General features: G+C 39.7%; 1 protein-coding gene across 2 annotated transcripts in view; it reads right to left on the bottom strand.

Moving 5' to 3' along the window:
- VIRMA (vir like m6A methyltransferase associated) overlaps positions 1-826 on the bottom strand; it is a 61,329-nt gene extending 60,503 nt beyond the window's left edge. For both annotated transcript variants that reach the window (XM_030862896.2, XM_030862894.2), the window contains exon 1: positions 748-826. In XM_030862896.2, coding sequence (XP_030718756.2) covers positions 748-810 — 63 coding nt within the window. In that variant the 5' untranslated portion in view covers positions 811-826. The remainder of the gene's footprint in view (positions 1-747) is intronic.
- Positions 827-19,182: the final 18,356 nt, after the last annotated feature.

Below are 19,182 nucleotides of genomic sequence, written 5' to 3' on the forward strand. Positions count from 1 at the left end.
ACATTCTTGGTCGGTTGACCTGAATGCATGTGGCAGAAACAGTCATGCATTCAGGGGCGCTCAAGTTCATACAGAACGATTACTCTACAAGAGCCCACTCTCGCCCCTCAAAACGACAACACAATTGTCCTTTACAGTTTGACTACAATTCTCTCTTCACAAGTATGCTGCAGACAAAGGACGTTCTGTGTAAGTTCTTCCTGTCCTAATGTGTGAAATCTTTCCAAGAGATAAGTTGTATTAAAGTTTCAGGACAAACTGGAGAACACCGCAATCCTAAACCGAATGAGTGTCACATCTGGGTGGCATAACTCCCGTTAGAAAAAAGACCTAGCAAAAGGGATTTGGGAACCAGGAAGCCAACGTGACCCGCTCGGTCACTAACACTACTGTCAAACACAAGGTGTCCGAGACCCCTTCCAAAACATCACCTGAGGTAAACCTGAGAACCATGATCCTTTTCAAGGCCCAAAGCGGACCCAGGGGGTTGAGGAGGTGGGTGGGGGACCAAAGCAAGTAGAGCAGCCAACTCAACCAAAGACGACGCGGGGCCGAAACTACCGCAGGGAAATGTAGCCACCCCCACCCCCCAGACGCGGCGCCCACACCCAAGCTAGGAGGAGGGAGGGTGTGTGTGAGGAATTAAAGCGGCAATCGGCACGAGGAACAGTCGAGACACGCCTAACGATTTTTTGTAAGAGTCCCCAATTCGAGAAACAGGGTCGGAATCAAGTCGCGAAGGCTTACCTCAGCGCTCGGGTGTTTAAAAGTGTCTAAAAATAGCAGCTCCATCGCCGAGTCCACCGCCATGTTTGCCGCGGGCGGGGGAAAGGGGAGGACTTCCGGGGCAGCCCTCCAAGCTCGGCGACAGCGGCTCAGGAGAGGGAGAGACGCCGGTACTTCCTGTGACCAAAGCGCTGGCGCCGCAAGCCTGAACCTATTGCGACGCGTCGCGCTTCCGGAAGTCGCCGGCCCAGCCTTCTCCAGCGCGGCGGAGGGCGCCCTCAGAGCGCCGAGAGGGGAAGAGGAAGAAGGGGAGGGACTACGGCGTCTCCAATGGTCCAAACCGCGTCGTCCTACCGCGTTTTAGAGCCACGAGAGCTTCGGGACGGGGGCGGAGTGTGGAGCAGGCTTAGGAGCGGCGGAGGAGGAGTGAGGAACGCAGCCAACTCAGGACTCCTGGCCCAGTGAACCAGCCAGCAAGAAACCTTTACAGGGCTGGCAGGAAAAAGGTGCAGTCAGCGAGGTTGGAAAGTAAGACTTTTTTTAAAAAAAGAAAGTAAAAAAAAAAAAAAGAAAGGAAACTGACTCAAAACGAAGAGGTTTTTTTTTTCCTCATCTGGAAACTGCATTGTCAATAATAATACTTAATCCACAGGCTTATTGTGAAAATTTATTTAAATAAAATTCAAAAAATTGTAAAACGTGAAATGTCATGAACAGTTAAAATGTCGAGTGAAAAGTAAGCCTCCCTGGCTCCCTGTTGATGAACATTGCAGCAATTGGAATTATTTAGTAGTCTACATTGGCACAAGTGCTTCGGAGAGCAATTAGGAATTATCTAGTAAAATTACATGTGCCTATCCCACTTCTAGGAAAATTCTTGCACATGTGCCCAAAGAAATACCTACAGATACAAGAATATTCATGGCAAAACTTTATAGTTTTAAAAAGCTGTAAACTTAATTGTCATTAATAAGAAATAATCAGTAAACTCTGGTATATTTATGCAATGCACTAGTATAAAACATGTAGAAAGAATGAACCAGTGCTATATCTACTAACGTGGATAATCTAACAAATGGTTAAGCAAACACTTATTCTTCACACATTGAAGAGTGTATAGAATTTAAATAGTTCAAAAGATATAAAATAACAAATTTTTAGGAGCATATATGTTATAAAATTAAAAAGAAATGCACTGGAATGATAAACACTGAAATTTCAAGATAGTGGTGAACCAGAGGGAGATGTAATTGAGAAGTGCACATGGGCTTCAAATGCTTTGTTAATGTTTTATTTTTTAGGTTGGTGGTTGTTTCACAGGTGTGCCTAACATTATTGTTTGTACCTTTTGATATGTCTGAAATATTTAATAATAAATTAATTTTTAAAGTAAATCTCCCATCCACCTCCTTCCTCAGCCATCCACTTTCCTCTCTATTAGCTAACAGTTTATCTCTTTTACTATTTGTTTTTTTCAGAGAACCACTTCTTGCATTTATATTTATTTTATCATTTTTCTGTTTTTTGATTCTTTAGTTTCTGCTTTTGTATTTGCTAATTCCTTCTGCTCTCTAGGCTTATATGCTGTTCTTTAATTTCTATGGTGATACTTAAGTTACTTATATTCTTATTTATTACTGTATATTTATGTCTACCAACTCTTCCATAAGCTCTGCTTTAACTGTAACTAGTATACCATGTAGTGCGTTTATTATTGGTATTTTTTTACATAGTCTCGTTTTCTTATCTTTGATTTTCTTTTTGACCTAAGTGTAGTGTGGGGTAGATTTAAAAAAATAATAATATTGGGGGAATTCCCTGGCAGTCCAGTGGTTAGAACTCCAGGCTTTCACTGATGAAGGTGCGGGTTCAATCCCTGGTGGGGAAACTAAGATCCCACAAGAGGCATGGCCTAATAATAGTAATAATAAACTATTATTTAGAGCAGCTTTAGTTTTATGGGAAATTGAGCAGATAGTACAGAGTTCCTATCTATATAGCCCATTTTTTCTATCAAGGATTCCCCTATTATTATTATTTTGCGTTATTTAGGGGGGTACATTTATTTTATCTATTTATTTATTTATTTTTTGGCCGCACTGCGCTGCTCTTAGTTTTCTGACCAGGGGTTGAACTTGGGCTGCCACAGCAGTGAAAGTGCCAATTCCTAACCACTGGACTGCCAGGGAATTCCCAGGATGGTACATTTATTACAATTGATGAGACAGTATTTTTTTTTTTTTCCTGTACGCGGGCCTCTCACTGTTGTGGCCTCTCCCGTTGCGGAGCACAGGCTCCGGACGCGCACGCTCAGTGACCATGGCTCACGGGCCCAGCCGCTCCGCGGCATGTGGGATCTTCCCGGATCGCGGCACGAACCCGTGTCCCCTGCATCGCCAGGCAGATTCTCAACCACTGCGCCACCAGGGAAGCCCCGATACATTATTATTAATTAAAGTCCATATATTACATTAGGCTTCACTCTTTGTGTTGCACATACATACCATGTGTGTATTTGAATTTATAGACTATCTCTGAAATAATTATGCAAGAAACTGATCGTTATTTTTGCCTCCAGGGACGGGCGCTTGATGGCTAAGGTACAGAAATAGAATTTATTTCCATGTACATGTATTACCTAATAAAAAATAAAACTTTTTAAGATGAATAAGAATTGAGTACAAAAAACGTGTGTAAACTCTTTCGAGAACTTTTGTTGCATAGAACAAAGAAATGAGGTATTCTTTCATGTGTTTGTTGGCAATCTGTATATCTTCTTTGGAGAAATGTCTATTTAGGTCTTCTGCCCATTTTTGGATTGGGTTTTTTTTTTTTTTTTTTGAGCTGCATGAGCTGCTTGTATATTTTGGAGATTAATCCTTTGTCAGTTGCTTCATTTGCAAATATTTTCTCCCATTCTGAGGGTTGTCTTCTCGTCTTGTTTATGGTTTCCTTTGCTGTGCAAAAACTTTGAAGTTTCATTAGGTCCCATTTGTTTGTTTTTGTTTTTATTTCCGTTTCTCTAGGAGGTGGGTCAAAAAGGATCTTGCCGTGATTTATGTCATAGAGTGTTCTGCCTATGTTTTCCTCTAAGAGTTTTATAGTGTCTGGCCTTACATTTAGGTCTTTAATCCATTTTGAGTTTATTTTTGTGTATGGTATTAGGGAGTGTTGAAAGAATGCTCAACATCATTAATCATTAGAGAAATGCAAATCAAAACTACAATGAGATATCATCTCACACCGGTCAGAATGGCCATCATCAAAAAATCTACAAACAATAAATGCTGGAGAGGGTGTGGAGAAAAGGGAACCCTCTTGCACTGTTGGTGGAATGTAAATTGATACAGCCACTATGGAGAATAGTATGGAGGTTCCTTAAAAAACTAAAAATAGATCTACCATATGACCCAGCAATCCCACTACTGGGCATATACCCTGAGAAAACCATAATTCAAAAAGAGTCATGTACCAAAATGTTCATTGCAGCTGTATTTACAATAGCCAGGACATGGAAGCAACTTAAGTGTCCATCAACAGATGAACGGATAAAGAAGACGTGGCACATATATACAATGGAATATTACTCAGCCATAAAAAGAAACGAAATTGAGTTATCTGTAGTTAGGTGGATGGACCTAGAATCTGTCATACAGAGTGAAGTAAGTCAGAAAGATAAAAACGAATACCGTATGCTAACACATATATGTGGAATCTAAAAAAAAAAAAAAATGGTCATGAAGAACCCAGGGGCAAGACGGGAATAAAGACACAGGCCTACTAGAGAATGGACTTGAGGATATGGGGAGGGGGAAAGGTAAGCTGTGACAAAGTGAGAGAGTGGCATGGACATATATACACTACCAAACGTAAAACAGACAAGCTAGTGGGAAGCAGCCGCATAGCACAGGGAGATCAGCTCGGTGCTTTGTGGCCACCTAGAGGGGTGGGAGAGGGAGGGTGGGAGGGAGGGAGACGCAAGAGGAAAGAGATATGGGGACGTATGTATATGTATAACTGATTCACTTTGTTAGAAAGCAGAAACTAACACACCATTGTAAAACAATTATACTCCAATAAAGATGTTTTAAAAAAAAGAAAGAAGTGAGGTAATTGTTGGAGGGGAAATGGAATCAAAGAGTATTTTTAAGATGGAGGATAATAGAGCATGTAGACTGCTGGGAATAAAGCAATGGAGAAACAGTGATGATGAATAAAGAGGGGGAATATTTCAAGAAGCAATGTATTGAGTGGAGGGAGGGATGGTATCTGGTAGACAAGTAGAAAGTCACCTTTGCTAAAAAGAACACCTGCTGCCTGGTAACCAGGGGCAAGAAGGAGCCCATGGGTACACAGCAGATGGGAGTAATGATTTAGTATGTGGAAATAAGGAAGTTCCTTTTTGATGGTTTCTATTGTCTCTGTGCAATCATCAGCTACGAATGAGAGGGCAGAAAGATGTAGAGGAGGTCAAGAAAGAGAGATGTATTAGCCAGACTTCTGGGAGAGCTCAGAATCCCTGATTGGCTACCCATCACCTCTCACAGTGTGTAGGGCCCCAAATTCACTTCTCCTTGCTCACTCTTTCACCTCGTCCCACTCTGATGATTCAGCGATTCCCATCTAGATATGGCTCCCTTAATCCAGAGGTATTTCACATCTCTGTGCCCTTGCTTACATGTTTTCCTCTACTTTGAATATGACTCCCTCAATATGGCTTTCAAAAACCTACATACAGTTACAATAGTATCCAAAAGAATGAAATACCTAAAGAATGAGCTTAACCAATGAGGTGAATAGCTTATACACGGAAAACTACAAAATATTGCTAAAAAAGTTAAAGAAGTCTTAAATAAATGGGAAGACATTCCATGTTCATGATTGGAAGACTTAATATTGTTAAGATGACAGTATTATCCAAAGCAATCTACAAATTCAATGCAATCCCTATCAAAAGTCTAACAGCCTTTATTTTTTTCCTGAAATGGAAAATCTGCTCCTCAAATTCATATGGGCCACATATGGTCAAGGGGCCACAAATAGCCAAAACAGTCTTGAAAAAAAGAACAAATTTGGAGGATACACACTTCCTTATTTCAAAACTTACTACAAAACTACATTAATTAAAACTGTGGCAATGGCATAAAGATAAACATATAGACCAATGGAATAGAAGTGAGTCAGAAATAAAAAGATTCTCAACATCACTAATTATTAAAGAACTGCAAATCAAAACTACTATGAGGTACCACCTCACACTGGTCAGAACGGCCATGATTAAAAAGTCTACAGGCAACATATGTATATGTATAACTGATTCACTTTGTTATAAAGCAGAAACTAACACACCATTGTAAAGCAATTATACCCCAATAAAGATGTTAAAAAAAAAAGGCTACAAATAACAAATGTTGGAGAGGGTGTGGAGATAAGGGAACCCTCTTACACTGTTTGTGGGAATGTAAATTGGTGCAGCCGCTATAGAAAACAGTATGGAGTTTCCTCAAAAAACTAAAAATAGAGTTGCCATATGATCCAGCAATCCCACTCCTGGGCATATACCCAGACAAAACTATAATTCAAAAAGATGCATGCACCCCTATGTTCATAGCAGCACTATTTACAATAGCCAAGACATGGAAACGACCCGAATGTCCATCGACCAATAAATGGAAAAAGAAGATGTGGTACATATATACAATGGAATATTACTCAGCCATAAAAAAGAATGAATTATGCCATTTGCAGCAACATGGATGGACTTAGAGATTATCATACTAAGTGAGGTAAGTCAGAAAGAGAAAAATATCATATGATATCACTTATATGTGGAATCTAAAATACAACACAAATCAACATATCTACAAAACAAAATAGACTCACTGATATAGAGAAAAGACTTGTGGTTGCCAAGGAGGAGGTAGGGGAGGAAAGGATTGGGAGTTTGGGATTAGCAGAGGCAAACTTGTATTTTTTAATTTTTTTAAATAATGTACTTTTTTTTGGCCATGCCACACAGCTTGTGGAATCTTAGTTCCCCAACTAGGGATTGAACCCAGGCCATCGGCAGTGAGATTGCAGAGTCCTAACCACTAGACAACGAGGGAATTCCCAAACTTTTATATATAGTATGGATAAACAACAAGGTCCTACTGTATAGCACGAGGAACTATATTCAATATGCTGTGACAAACCATAATGGAAAAGAATATGAAAAAGAATATAAGTATGTATAACTGAGTTGCTTTGCTGTGCAGCAGAAATTAACACAACATTGTTAGTCAGCTATACTTCAATAAAATTTTTAAAATGAGTCAGAAATAAACCTTTACATATATGGTAAATTGATTTTCAACAAGGGTACCAAGGCCATTCAATGGAGGAAAGAATAATCTCTGCAATAAATGGTGCTGGGATAACTGGATGTCTGTATGAAAAAAAATGAAATTGGACCCTTAACTCATACCGTATACAAAAATGAACTCAAAATGGATCAAGAACCTGAATATAAAAACTGAAACCATAAAAGTCTTAGAAGAAAACGTATCAGTAAATCTGTATTACCTGGGATTTGACAATGGGTTCTTAGACAGGACACAAAAAACTTGAGCAGAAGAAAAAATAAATAGGACTTAATCAAAATTAAAAACTTTTGTGCATCAAATGACACTATCAAGAGACTGAAAAGACAATCTATAAAATGTGAGAAAATATTTGCAAATTATATGTATAATAATGGTCTATTCTCCAGAATATATAACAAACTCTACAACTCAACAACAAAAAGACAAACCACCCAATGAAAAAATGGGCAGAGAACTTGAATAGACATTTCTCCAAAGAAGTTCAAATGACCAATACATACATGAAAAGTTGCTCAACATCTTAAGTCATTAGGGAAAGACAACTCAAAACCACAGTAAGCTACTTCACACCCATTAGAATGGCTACAGTTTTTTTGTTTTTAAATCAGAGTTGGTGAGGATGTAGAGAAATTGGAACCCTTGTACATGAGGAATATATACTGGTACAGTCACTGTGGAAAGCAGTGTGGCAGTTTCTGAAAAAAAATATAGAATTACCATATGACAGAGAATTACCATATTACCACTGCTAGGCATACTCCAAAAGATCCGAAAAAAGTACTCAAATACTTGCACATGAATGCTCATAGCAGCACTGTTCACAATGGCCAAAAGGTGGAAAGAAGCCAAATATCCATCCATGAATAAATGGATAAACAAAGTGTGGTGTATATATACTTCCTGCACCACACAGTTCCCTGACTCCTCAGATTTGATATTTTTTTATCTGTACTTTGGAGTATATTCAACAGATTAAGGTCTAGTGCCCAACTAGCTTTTGCCATTTCTTCATAGGTGAGTGTCCCCCTTCTAGCCTATGAGCTTCTTCCAAACTAGTGATAATACCCTGTTCCTGGCACACACTAAATACTCAAAAATGTTTATTGAATGAATTGATTTCTTTTTCACTATTTCAAATCAGATATCAAATTATGTATTATGCATGTTTTATATATCAAATGCTTGGATTGTACTATTCTTTTTCTTTCATTTCTGTCTCTTTTGCTCATCAGATTAGAAACTCCCCCGGAACAGTGCTCTGTAAACAGCCCATAGTAGCTGTTGCTGTTTTACCAGCTACAGTGTCTTTCCTTCTTTCCTTCACCCTGCAGTGAAAAGAGCCATTTGAAGAAAAACAAGAATTGCCTCTAATGTGAAAAGCAACTTACGCAAATCTGAACACTTGCCAGGGCAACGTGACAAAAAGGCAGAGGTGGTGGGAGAGAGCTAAGCAGCCCACAGTAAGTCCATGCTGCATTCGTTTGATAACAGATGAGCTCTTTTCCAAGGTGACTGACATGCACATCAGTACACAGAGCCGGAGGAGGGTTGGGGTGAACTGCCAAGCATTTCAGCCTCTCCAGAGAGCAAGTACATCAAGAACAACTGAGTTGGGAGTCTGGCAAACTGCCAACTGCACGACACCCGTCCACCAGTGGGAACACAAAGGGCCTTCATTTTCCTCTCTCTCTGAGCACACTGATTAAAAGTAACAGCTGTCCCCTTCATCCATGAGACTTTATTATGATAATTCCCTACAAGCCGAGGGCTTGCTGTGAAACTTCCACATCATTCTTCAGAATGTAGTCTGGAGATTACCTAAAGATTTGAGAAGCATAGATTGTAACTATTATCTACACAAACTATCTCGAAATAAGCACACCCATTAGTGCCAGTTGTTCAGAAAGTTTCAATGACCCTAGCTATTTTCCAACTCTTTTCCAACCTCATAAAGGCATAACACTCTGGGATCCTGTCTATTTTATTTTATTTTATTTATTTGGCTGTGTTGGGTCTTCGTTGCTGTGTGCAGGCTTTCTCTAGTTGCAGTGAGCGGGGACTACTCTTTGTTGCGGTGCACGGGCTTCTCAATGCGGTGGCTTCTCTTGTTGCGGAGCACAGGCTTTAAGCGCACGGGCTTTAGTAGTTGTGGTGTGCAAGCTCAGTAGTTGTGGCTTGCGGGCTCTAGAGCACAGGCTCCGTAGTTGTGGTGCACGGGCTTAGTTGCTCTGTGGCATGTGGGATCTTCTCAGACCAGGGCTCGAACCCGTGTTCCCTGCATTGGCAGGCGGATTCTTAACCACCGAGTGGGTGGTAATTTTTAAAAAAGGTCATTCACCACTGATAGTTTCAGAAACACTGGTCTGGAGGAATTTAACCTCTGATAAAACTTCAGCTTTACCTCGCTTCAGGAGAGAGCTAGGGAAAATGCATTCCTCAGTCTCTCTTTCCTCCCACACTCTGACCTCTGTTTCTCCCTTGGGCCAAACCCACTTAGAAGCCAGACGGCAGAAAGGCCCAGGTGATACAGTGTACAGCCAACCAGGTCATGGAGCAGGGCAGAGAAGGACAGGAAATGGATCTGGTGGAGCAAACAGAGAATTAGCTGTGCTCTGGGCTGTGACACTCATTCGCTGTGTGATCTTGGGAGAGTTACTTAGTCTCAGTGATCTTCAGTTACCCCCATCCCATAAAATGGGGATCCTTAGACCACCATCCACTTATTCCACCACTCTTCATTAACTTGCTTAAGCCAGAGACCTGGCAGTCATTCAGGTCTCATCCAGTCAGTCCTGAGCATCTCACCTCCATAATGACATTCACACGTGGCCCCTCCTCTCCGTCCTTACTGCCCTCCCTGAGCTGAGCTCCTCTGCCTTTGTCCGTTGTACTGCAGCAGCCTTCTGACTGGTCTTGCTCTCCTCCAGTGCATCCTCCAGAATGACACCTGAGGGATCTTTTATTTTTTTTTTAAGATTTTTTTTTGATGTGAACCATTTTTAAAGTCTTTATTGAATTTGTTACAATATTGCTTTTTTTTTTTTACATTTTGGTTTTTTGGCCCCCTAAGGCATGTGGGATCTTAGCTACCCAAACAGGGAACGAACCCACACCCCCTGTATTGGAAGGCGAAGTCTTAAGCACTGGACCGCCAGGGAAGTCCCCTGAGGGATCTTTTAAAATACAGATTTGGCCAACTAAGTTCCTAGCTTAAGTACAGAATTTGAGAGTGAGCATTTAAAACTACTTAAGTGTTTATAATGCTCGAGTGGTTTCGTTTTGTTTTGGTTTTGGTCCTCAGGTTATAAATGTTTTCTGATGCTTCTAATCATGCTCTTTTCCTCTGTTTGAAATGCCCGTGCCCCTTCTTTGCCAGCTAACTCCCAATTCACTTTTTAGAACTTGGGGAAATTTGTCTGACCACCACACCCACTACAAGCAGGGGACTCCTAAATGCTCTTACTGTACACTTTATTACATCATTTATTCCTGCATTGTAATTAAACTTCCTTTTAGAAACTGCAAACCCCGTGAAGGAAGGAACTACACAATTTTTATGGTTGTATTTCCTTGTCTAATAGTACCTGAACACAATTAGTACCATATATATACACACACACACACACACACACACACACACACACACATATATATATATATACCCTCTATATATAGTTGAATGAGTTGTTGAATAAATGCGAATTGGGATGGTCAGCTAAGTCTTTATGGAAATGGAATTTGAGCTAAATGGTTTCTGAAGGATAGGTAAAATTGAGATGACCAAAGAGGAGGGGAGAGAGTTTCTGGTTGGTTTAACAAATTGAGCAGAGGCAGAAAGACCAGTGTGATTAGTGAGTAGATGAGTTTGAATGTAGGAGCTAAAGATGGGAGAGGTCAGTTGAGGTCCAATGGAGGTTTGCCGTGAATTCCACACTGGAATTTGTTTTGTAAACTGGGAGTGAACTGAGGAGTTGAGGTTGAGCCTTGACGTTTTTGAAAGAAGAATGAAATTATATAATAATGTGTCAGGAAGATTACTCTTCCTGGGATGTTTACAATTAATTGAAATAAAAGACTAGAAGCAAAATGGTCATTAAGAAAATTCTTAAAATAATTCATGTGAGGGGGTTAAAAGTCTGGATTTGGATTGTTTGCAGTGGATATGGAAAGGAAACGAATGAGAAGAGACATTAAAAAGAAAGAAGTTATAGGGACTTCCATGGTGGTCCAGTGGTTAAGAATTGATCCTGCAATGCAGGGGACGGGGGTTTGATCCCTGGTCAGGGAACTAAGATGCCATATGTCGCGGGGTAACTAAGCCTGCGTGCCACAGCTACAGAGCCCATGAGCTCTGGAGCCTGCGCACCGCAAAGAAGAGCCTCACGCTGCAACAAAAATCCCACATGCCTCAACTAGGACCCGACGCAGCCAAAAAATAAATAAATAATTAATTATAAAAATTTGTTAAAATATTGGTCCTTAATGAGTAGCATAAATGCATGGAACTCAATGTTTACTGATTATTCGACACTAAAATTCTGGTCAGTACTAATGACAGAAATAAAGAGGGTACAAAACAATGAGTTAATAAATTCAGCTGTTTTAATAAAGTTTATTAAACTTAAAAAGCCATGTCGAAAATTTAAATCTCAGGCAAAGGTTTTACATTTTGGACTCCAAGGCCCTGTTACAATATCTACTGCCACCTGCTGGCAGAGGAGAGGTGACTAAACTCTCCTAATTGCAAACCTACAAACTTAAGCCACGGTTAACGTTATACAGTCATCGGAATGTCAAGCAGCTAGATGGTAATAGGGGTTTCTATTCTTTATTGTATACTCGAATTGCTGTATCACTACCAGATCTAGGGACCCTGGGAAGCTGCTAGTGGCTGATCAAGCTTGGTGTCTTATCCCATTTTAATTTTACCCCATTACTGAGTGGTTGTAGGATTTCCTTAGTTGTTTTTTTTTTTAAATTAATTTTTATTGGAGTATAGTTGATTTGCAATGTTGTGTTTAGGATTTACTTAGGTTTACAGTTTCCTCACTTCTAAGATTTGAAATGGTGAAGCTTTTCTGGTTGCTTTTACAAGGTTATTAAAAGAAAGAATGGAGAAAAAACAGGTTGAAAGGTAGATACTCTTGTTTGTACCAGGCATAAGTTTTGTTCTACAAATTGAGTTTTTTAAAATTTTTGTTCAATACCATAACATGTTTATTTTCGCCATGTTGTAGTAATATGTTTTAAAATCTAGTAGAGTGATACTACATTTAAATGAATATTGATATGTTAGTGTTGATAATACTGGAACCATACACGTATCCTTAAAATAGTCATGCCCTTTGATCCAATACTTTTCATTTTGGAAACTTAAGAAAGTAATCACAAAATGGTGAAATAGCTTTATTTACAAAATTTGTATTGCATCATTTGTAATAAAAAGAAATTGGAAATAATGTAAATGTTTAATAAAATGGTAACTGTAAACAGTGCTATAATCATAAAACAAAATATTTTACAGCCATCAAAATGATACTCATAAATAACTTAGAATCACATGGGAAAATTATTTTATTTGGAAAAATGCATAAGTGTTGTGATTGCAAATATTGTATATAAAACAAAATAAAATTTTAAGAATTCATGCATATAAAAAACTAGAAAGCAGTATACCAAGGGTCAGAATTATTTGACTATGAATATCATTTTCTTTTCTTTTTTTTATTGTGTTAAAATACACATAACTTTTTTTTTTTTGGCTGCGTCAGGTTGTTGAGGCATGTGGGATCTTTCGTTACAGTGCTCAGCTTTCTCTCTAGTTGTGGCATGCGGGTTTTCTCTCTCTAGTTGTGGTGCGAGGGCTCCAGGACATGGGGGTTCTGTTGTTGCTGCACGTGGGCTCCCTCTTTGAGGCACATGAGCTCAGTAGTTGTGGCACGCGGGCTTAGTTGCCCCGAGGCAGGTGGGATCTTAGTTCCCCTACAAGGGATGGAACCCTTGTCCCCTGCATTGTAACGCAGATTCTTTACCACTGGACCACTAGGGAAGTCTCAAAATACACATAACATTTTTTTAAATTATTATTATATTCTAATCCACCATTCTCCATGGTGAATTACTAAAATCCCATATGGGTGCCTAACAAATATTACGTATTCAATAAGTATTCACTTCTTTCTTCTACCTAACCACTCCTGGGAACGGCGAGAGATTATGTGTATCGCTTTATATTTTTATTCTTACTAATTTATGGAATATATTCATCTTTTCATTATTTTATATTCCCAAATGAGACCATGTATTCTGAATCTGTGTCAGAATATTAGCCATGAATCCATAAGAATGTAAATAGGTGTGGCTGACTGACTGAGGCAAGAGTCATGGTGAGGTGCAGCATCTTAGCATGATCATTGTCTAGGTACTTGATCTGCAATTAGGAGCTTGTCTTTGACCCCATAGGATTAGAAACTCTTGTTAACTGGTTTCCTCAGGAGTGATCAGAATAGAGCCATTTTAATCACACTCACAGGGGACTTCCCTGGTGGCCCAGTGGTTAAGAATCCTCCTGCCAATGCAGGGGACACGGGTTCAACCCCACATGCCATGAAGCAACTAAGCCCGTGCACACAACTACTGAGCCCGTGTGCTGCAACTACTGAAGCCCGCGCACCTAGAGCCTGCGCTCTGCAACAAGAGAAGCCACAGCAATGAGAAGCCCACGCACCACAACAAAGAGTAGCCCCTGCTTGCCGCAACTAGAGAAAGCCTTCGCGCAGCAATGAAGACCCAACGCAGATAAAAAAATAAATTAAAATTTTTTTTAAGTTAAGTTAAAAAAATCACACAAATAAACTTATAAACAAATTTTGATTTTTTAATTTTCATTGAAAAACCAGAACATACGTTAACTCACTGTTATAGACCTTATGGAATCACAGTTGTAGGGGTGATTAATGGACTCAGGAAACTACAAAGCCCAGTGTGGATGAGTTAGCTCCAAATTTCCTTTCCCTCTGTTGGGATATATCTAATAAGGGAGATGACAACTATAGTAAAAAAAGATGATTGCTTCTTCTTTTTTTTTTTTTTTTTTTTCATCATGCTGTGTGGCTTTCGGGATCTTAGTTCCTCAATCAGGGATCGAACCCATGCCCTGTGCAGTGGAATCACAGAGTCCTAACCACTGGACCACCAGGGAATTCCCATGATTGCTTCTTCTTATACTGAGAATCCAAAACACATTCCTCATTCCCCTAAAACCATGAATTTTAGGAAAGCTGGCATCAGTTCTAGCCTGAGAGAACAAATCTTGTTTGGCCTAATTTCCTTTCATGGCTACTACATTCTTTTTTTTTTTTTTTTTTTTGGCTGCTACATTCTTCATGCTAGTGATTGATTTAGGGAGAAGCATGTGGTTCCACTTAGGCCAATGAGACATTCGGGGAAGTTGACTAAGTGGGCCTCCAGAAGAGACTTCTTAGCTGTTAAATCTAAACTTATAAAACTCTTAGAAGAAAACATGGGGGGAAACCTTCATGATATTGAATTTGGCAATAATTTCTAGGATAAAACACCAAAGCAGAAGCAACAAAAGAAAAAAAACAGATAAATTGGACTATCAAAATTTAAAAAATAAAATAAAATAAAATAAATAAATAAAAATTTAAAATTTCTGTGTATCAATATATCCGATAGGGAGTTAATATCCAGAATATACAAGGAACTACATATAATTCAAGAACAACAACAAAACCACAATTTAAAAATAAGCAGGGCTTCCCTGGTGGCACAGTGGTTAAGAATCCGCCTGCCAATGCAGGGGACAGATGTTTGAGCCCTGGTCTGGGAAGATCCCACATGCTGTGGAGCAACTAAGCCCGTGCACCACAACTACTGAGTCTGTGCTCTAGAGCCCGCGAGCCACAACTATTAAAGCCCTCACGCCTAGAGCCCATGCTCCACAACAAGAGAAGCCACCGCAATGAGAAGCCCGCGCACTGCAACAAAGAGTAGCCCCCGCTCGCCTCAGCTAGAGAAAGCCCACGAGCAGCAACGAAGACCCAATGCAGCGAAAAATAAATAACTAAAATAAATAAATTAAAAAAAAATAAGAATTGGCAAGAGGCACATGAAAAGATGCTCACCATGGGCTTCCCTGTTGGCAAAGTGGTTAAGAATCCGCCTGCAAATGCAGGGTACACGGGTTCAAGCCCTGGTCCGGGAAGATCCCATGTGCCGCGGAGCAACTAAGCCCGTGCGCCACAGCTACTGAGCCTGCGCTCTAGAGCCCATGAGCCACAACTACTGAGCCCGCGTGCCACAACTACTGAAGCCCGTGCACCTAGAGCCCATGCTCCACAACAAGAGAAGCCACAACAATGAGAAGCCTCACATCTCAATGAAGAGTAGCCCCCGCTCACCGCAACTAAAGAAAGCCCACCCGCAGCAACGAAGACCCAACACAGCCATAAGTAAATAAATAATAAAATAAAAATTAAAAAAAAAGATGCTCAACATTGTTAATTATCAGAGAAATGCAAATCAAAACCACAATGAGATAACACCTCATACCTGTCAGAATGGCTATCATCAAAAAGACCACAACAGTGATCCAGTGGTTAAGACTCTGTGCTTCCATTGCAGGGGGCATGGGTTCCATCCCTGGTCAGGGAACTAAGATCCCACATGCCACATGGCATGGCCAATAAAGAATTACATAATAAAAAATAATTTAAAATAAAATAACTTAGAAAAAAAAAGACCATAGGTAACAAATGTTGGTGGGGATGTGGAGAAAAGGGAACCCTCATACACTGTTGGTGGGAATGTAAATTGGTGCAGCCACTGTGGAAAACAGCCTGGAGGTGCCTCAAAAAACTAAAAATAGAACTACCGTATGATCCAGCAATTGCACTCTTGGATATACATCTGACGAAAATGAAAACACTAATTCAAAAAGATATGTGCACCCCAATGTTCGTAGCAGCATTACCTAAAATAGCCAAGATGTGGAAGCAACTTAAGCGTCCATCAACAGATTAATGGATAAAGAAGAATGTGACATATATATATATATATATATATATATATATATACACACACACACAATGGACTACTACTCAGCCATAAAAAAGAATGAAATTTTGCCATTTGCAACAACATGGATGGACTTGAAGGGTATTATTCTTAGTGAAATAAGTCAGATAGAGATATGATATCACTTATAAGTGGAATCTAAAAAATAAAACAGGGCTTCCATGGTGGCGCAGTGATTAAGAATCTGCCTGCCAATGCAAGGGACACAGGTTCGAGCCCTAGTCTGGGAAGATCCCACATGCCGCGGAGCAACTAAGTCCGTGCACCACAACTGCTGAGTCTGAGCTCTAGAGCCTGCAAGCCACAGCTACTGAGCCCACATGCCACAGCTACTGAAGCCTGCGCACCTAGAGTCCGTGCTCCGCAACAAGAGAAGCCACGACAATGAGAAGCCTGCGCACCCTAATGAAGACTAGCCCCTGCTCGCCACAACTAGAGAAAGTCCGCGCGCAGCAACAAAGACCCAACACAGCCAAAATTAAATAAACAAACAAATAAATAAATAAATTTATATATAAAAAAATAAAGATAAAACAAACTAGTGCGTATAACAACAACAAAAAGGACACACATATAGGAGAATAATCTAGTGGGAAGAGGGGAAGGGCAATATAGGGGTAGGGGATCAAGAAGTCCAAACTACTACGTATAAAATAAATAAGCTACAAGGATATATTGTACAATATAGGGAATATAGCCAATATTTTATAATAACTAAATGGAGTATAGCCTGTAAAAATTATAACTGTTGTATACCTGAAAGTTTTTGTTGTTCTTGTTAAATTTATTTATTTATTTATGCTGTGTTGGGTCTTTGTTGCTGCATGTGGACTTTCTCTAGTTGTGGCGAGCGGGGGCTACTCTTTGTTGTGGAGTGCAGACTTATTGCGGTGGCTTCTCTTGTTGCAGAGCACGGGTTCTAGGCGCACGGGCTTTGGTAGTTGTGGCTCACGGGCTCTAGAGCACAGGCTCTGTAGTTGTGGTGCACAGGCTTAGTTGCTCCGCCACATGTGGGATCCTCCCGGACCAGGGCTTGAACCCGTGTCCCCTGCATTGGCAGGCGGGTTCTTAACCACTGCGCCACCAGGAAAGCCTCCTGAAACTTATATAATGTTGTACAGCAGCTATATCTCAATTTTAAAAATATTTTTTAAAAAACAAAACAAAACAAAAAATGGGGAAAGGGATTTAGGCATTTCTCCGAAGACACTATGGCCAATAAGCACATGCAAAAGATGCTCAATACCACTAATCATCACAGAAATGAAAATTGAAATCACAGTGAGATATCACCTCACATTCATTAGGATGGATAGTGTAAAAAAGAAGAAAGAACAGAGTTGGTAAGGATGTAGAAAAACTGGAACCATTGTACACTGTAGGAATGAAAATGTTGTGGAGGCTATGGAAAACAGTATTGTGGGTCCTATTTAATTTAAAACATTAAATATAGAACTACTATATGATCCAGCAAATCCACTTCCAAAAAGACTGAAAGCAGGGACTCGAATATAAATTTATACACTCATGTTCATAGCAGGATTATTACAATAGCCAAAACATAGAAGCAACGTAAATGTTCGTTAACAGATAGATGACTGGATAAACAAATATCCATGCAGTAGAATATTATTCAGCCTTAAAAAAAGAAGGAAATTCTGACACATGCTACAATGTGGATGAATCTTGAGGACGTTATACTAAGCCCATTACAAAAGTACAAGTAGTGTATGATTACACTTATATGTGGTACCTAGAATAGTAAAATTCACAGAGACAGAAAGTAGAATGGTGGTTGCCAGGGACTCGGGGGAGTGGGGAGCAAGGAGTTATTGTTTAATGGGTACAGAGTTTCAGTTTTGCAAGATGAAAAAGTTCTGGAGATGAATGGTAATGATGGTTTCACAAAATGTGAGTGTACTTCAGAAAAGTGGTTAAGATGGTGAATTTTATGTTATATATATTTTGCCACAATTTTTAAAAAGAGAGAGACTCAAGAATGAAACAGTTCCTTCCTAACCCCAGTTTTTAATGTGGAGTGATGCCTGGAGCTGCTGGAGTTTCAGTAACCATCTTGCAACCATGAGGGGATAACACAATACTCCGAGGGGAGCAGAGCATAAAGACAGAAACTGGGCTCTTGATGATAGGATTAAGTCCCTGAATTAATGATCCTTGGTACAGCTATTCTTCCAGACTTCCTGTTTTATAAGACGCTACAGTATCCTTTTTGTTTAAGTCCTTCTGAGTTAGGTTTTCTTTTATTTGAAACTGAAACATCTTAACATGTAATAACATTGTTGTCAGTCGGTTAGCACACCATATTCCCCAGGCAGGGCTAGGTCCACAATGACCAATTTTTCTCTAACTTTCCTTATCTAAAACCTTCATGAAGTATTAAAAACTTATATTACTACAATATCACCTCATGACCCACTACAAGATTTCTAGCTTTAAGGTGACAGAATTCCAGGTCAATAGTTTCCCGCAACCCCCTATGGCTATTCCCTGAAGATGTCTGCAAGAAAAAAAAGTACCTCTCTGTTACCATATACGTGCAATTCTGTTATGTGAATGTTGTGATCATTGTGCTTTCTTATATTAAGATAGTATTACACTGTAGGGATGAAGCTACATTCTTGCAGGTCTCCCAGGAAGGGTGAGGTCATTTCTGATGTCAGATACTGAAGGAAGAAGTCTGTTTTTCAGTCAGAAGCTTGAAGCAAAGAGGGCAGTCCAAGATAAATAGTTAATGTGGTTTTGCTGAATGAAGGGTCAAATGCCTAGAAACCAAAGGACACCATCAAGAAAGTGGAAGGGCAGCCTACAGAATGGGAGAAAGTAATCTGCAAATCATATATCTGATATGGGTCTATTATCCAGAATATATAAAGAACTTTTAAAGCTCAACAACAACAAAAACAAACAGTTCAATTAAAATGTGAGCAAAAGACTTCAAAGACATTTCTTTGGAGATCTGCAAGTGGTCAAC

The sequence above is a fragment of the Globicephala melas genome, chromosome 17 (assembly GCF_963455315.2).
Source record: "Globicephala melas chromosome 17, mGloMel1.2, whole genome shotgun sequence".
In the NCBI taxonomy this organism is placed as follows: Eukaryota; Metazoa; Chordata; class Mammalia; order Artiodactyla; family Delphinidae; genus Globicephala; species Globicephala melas.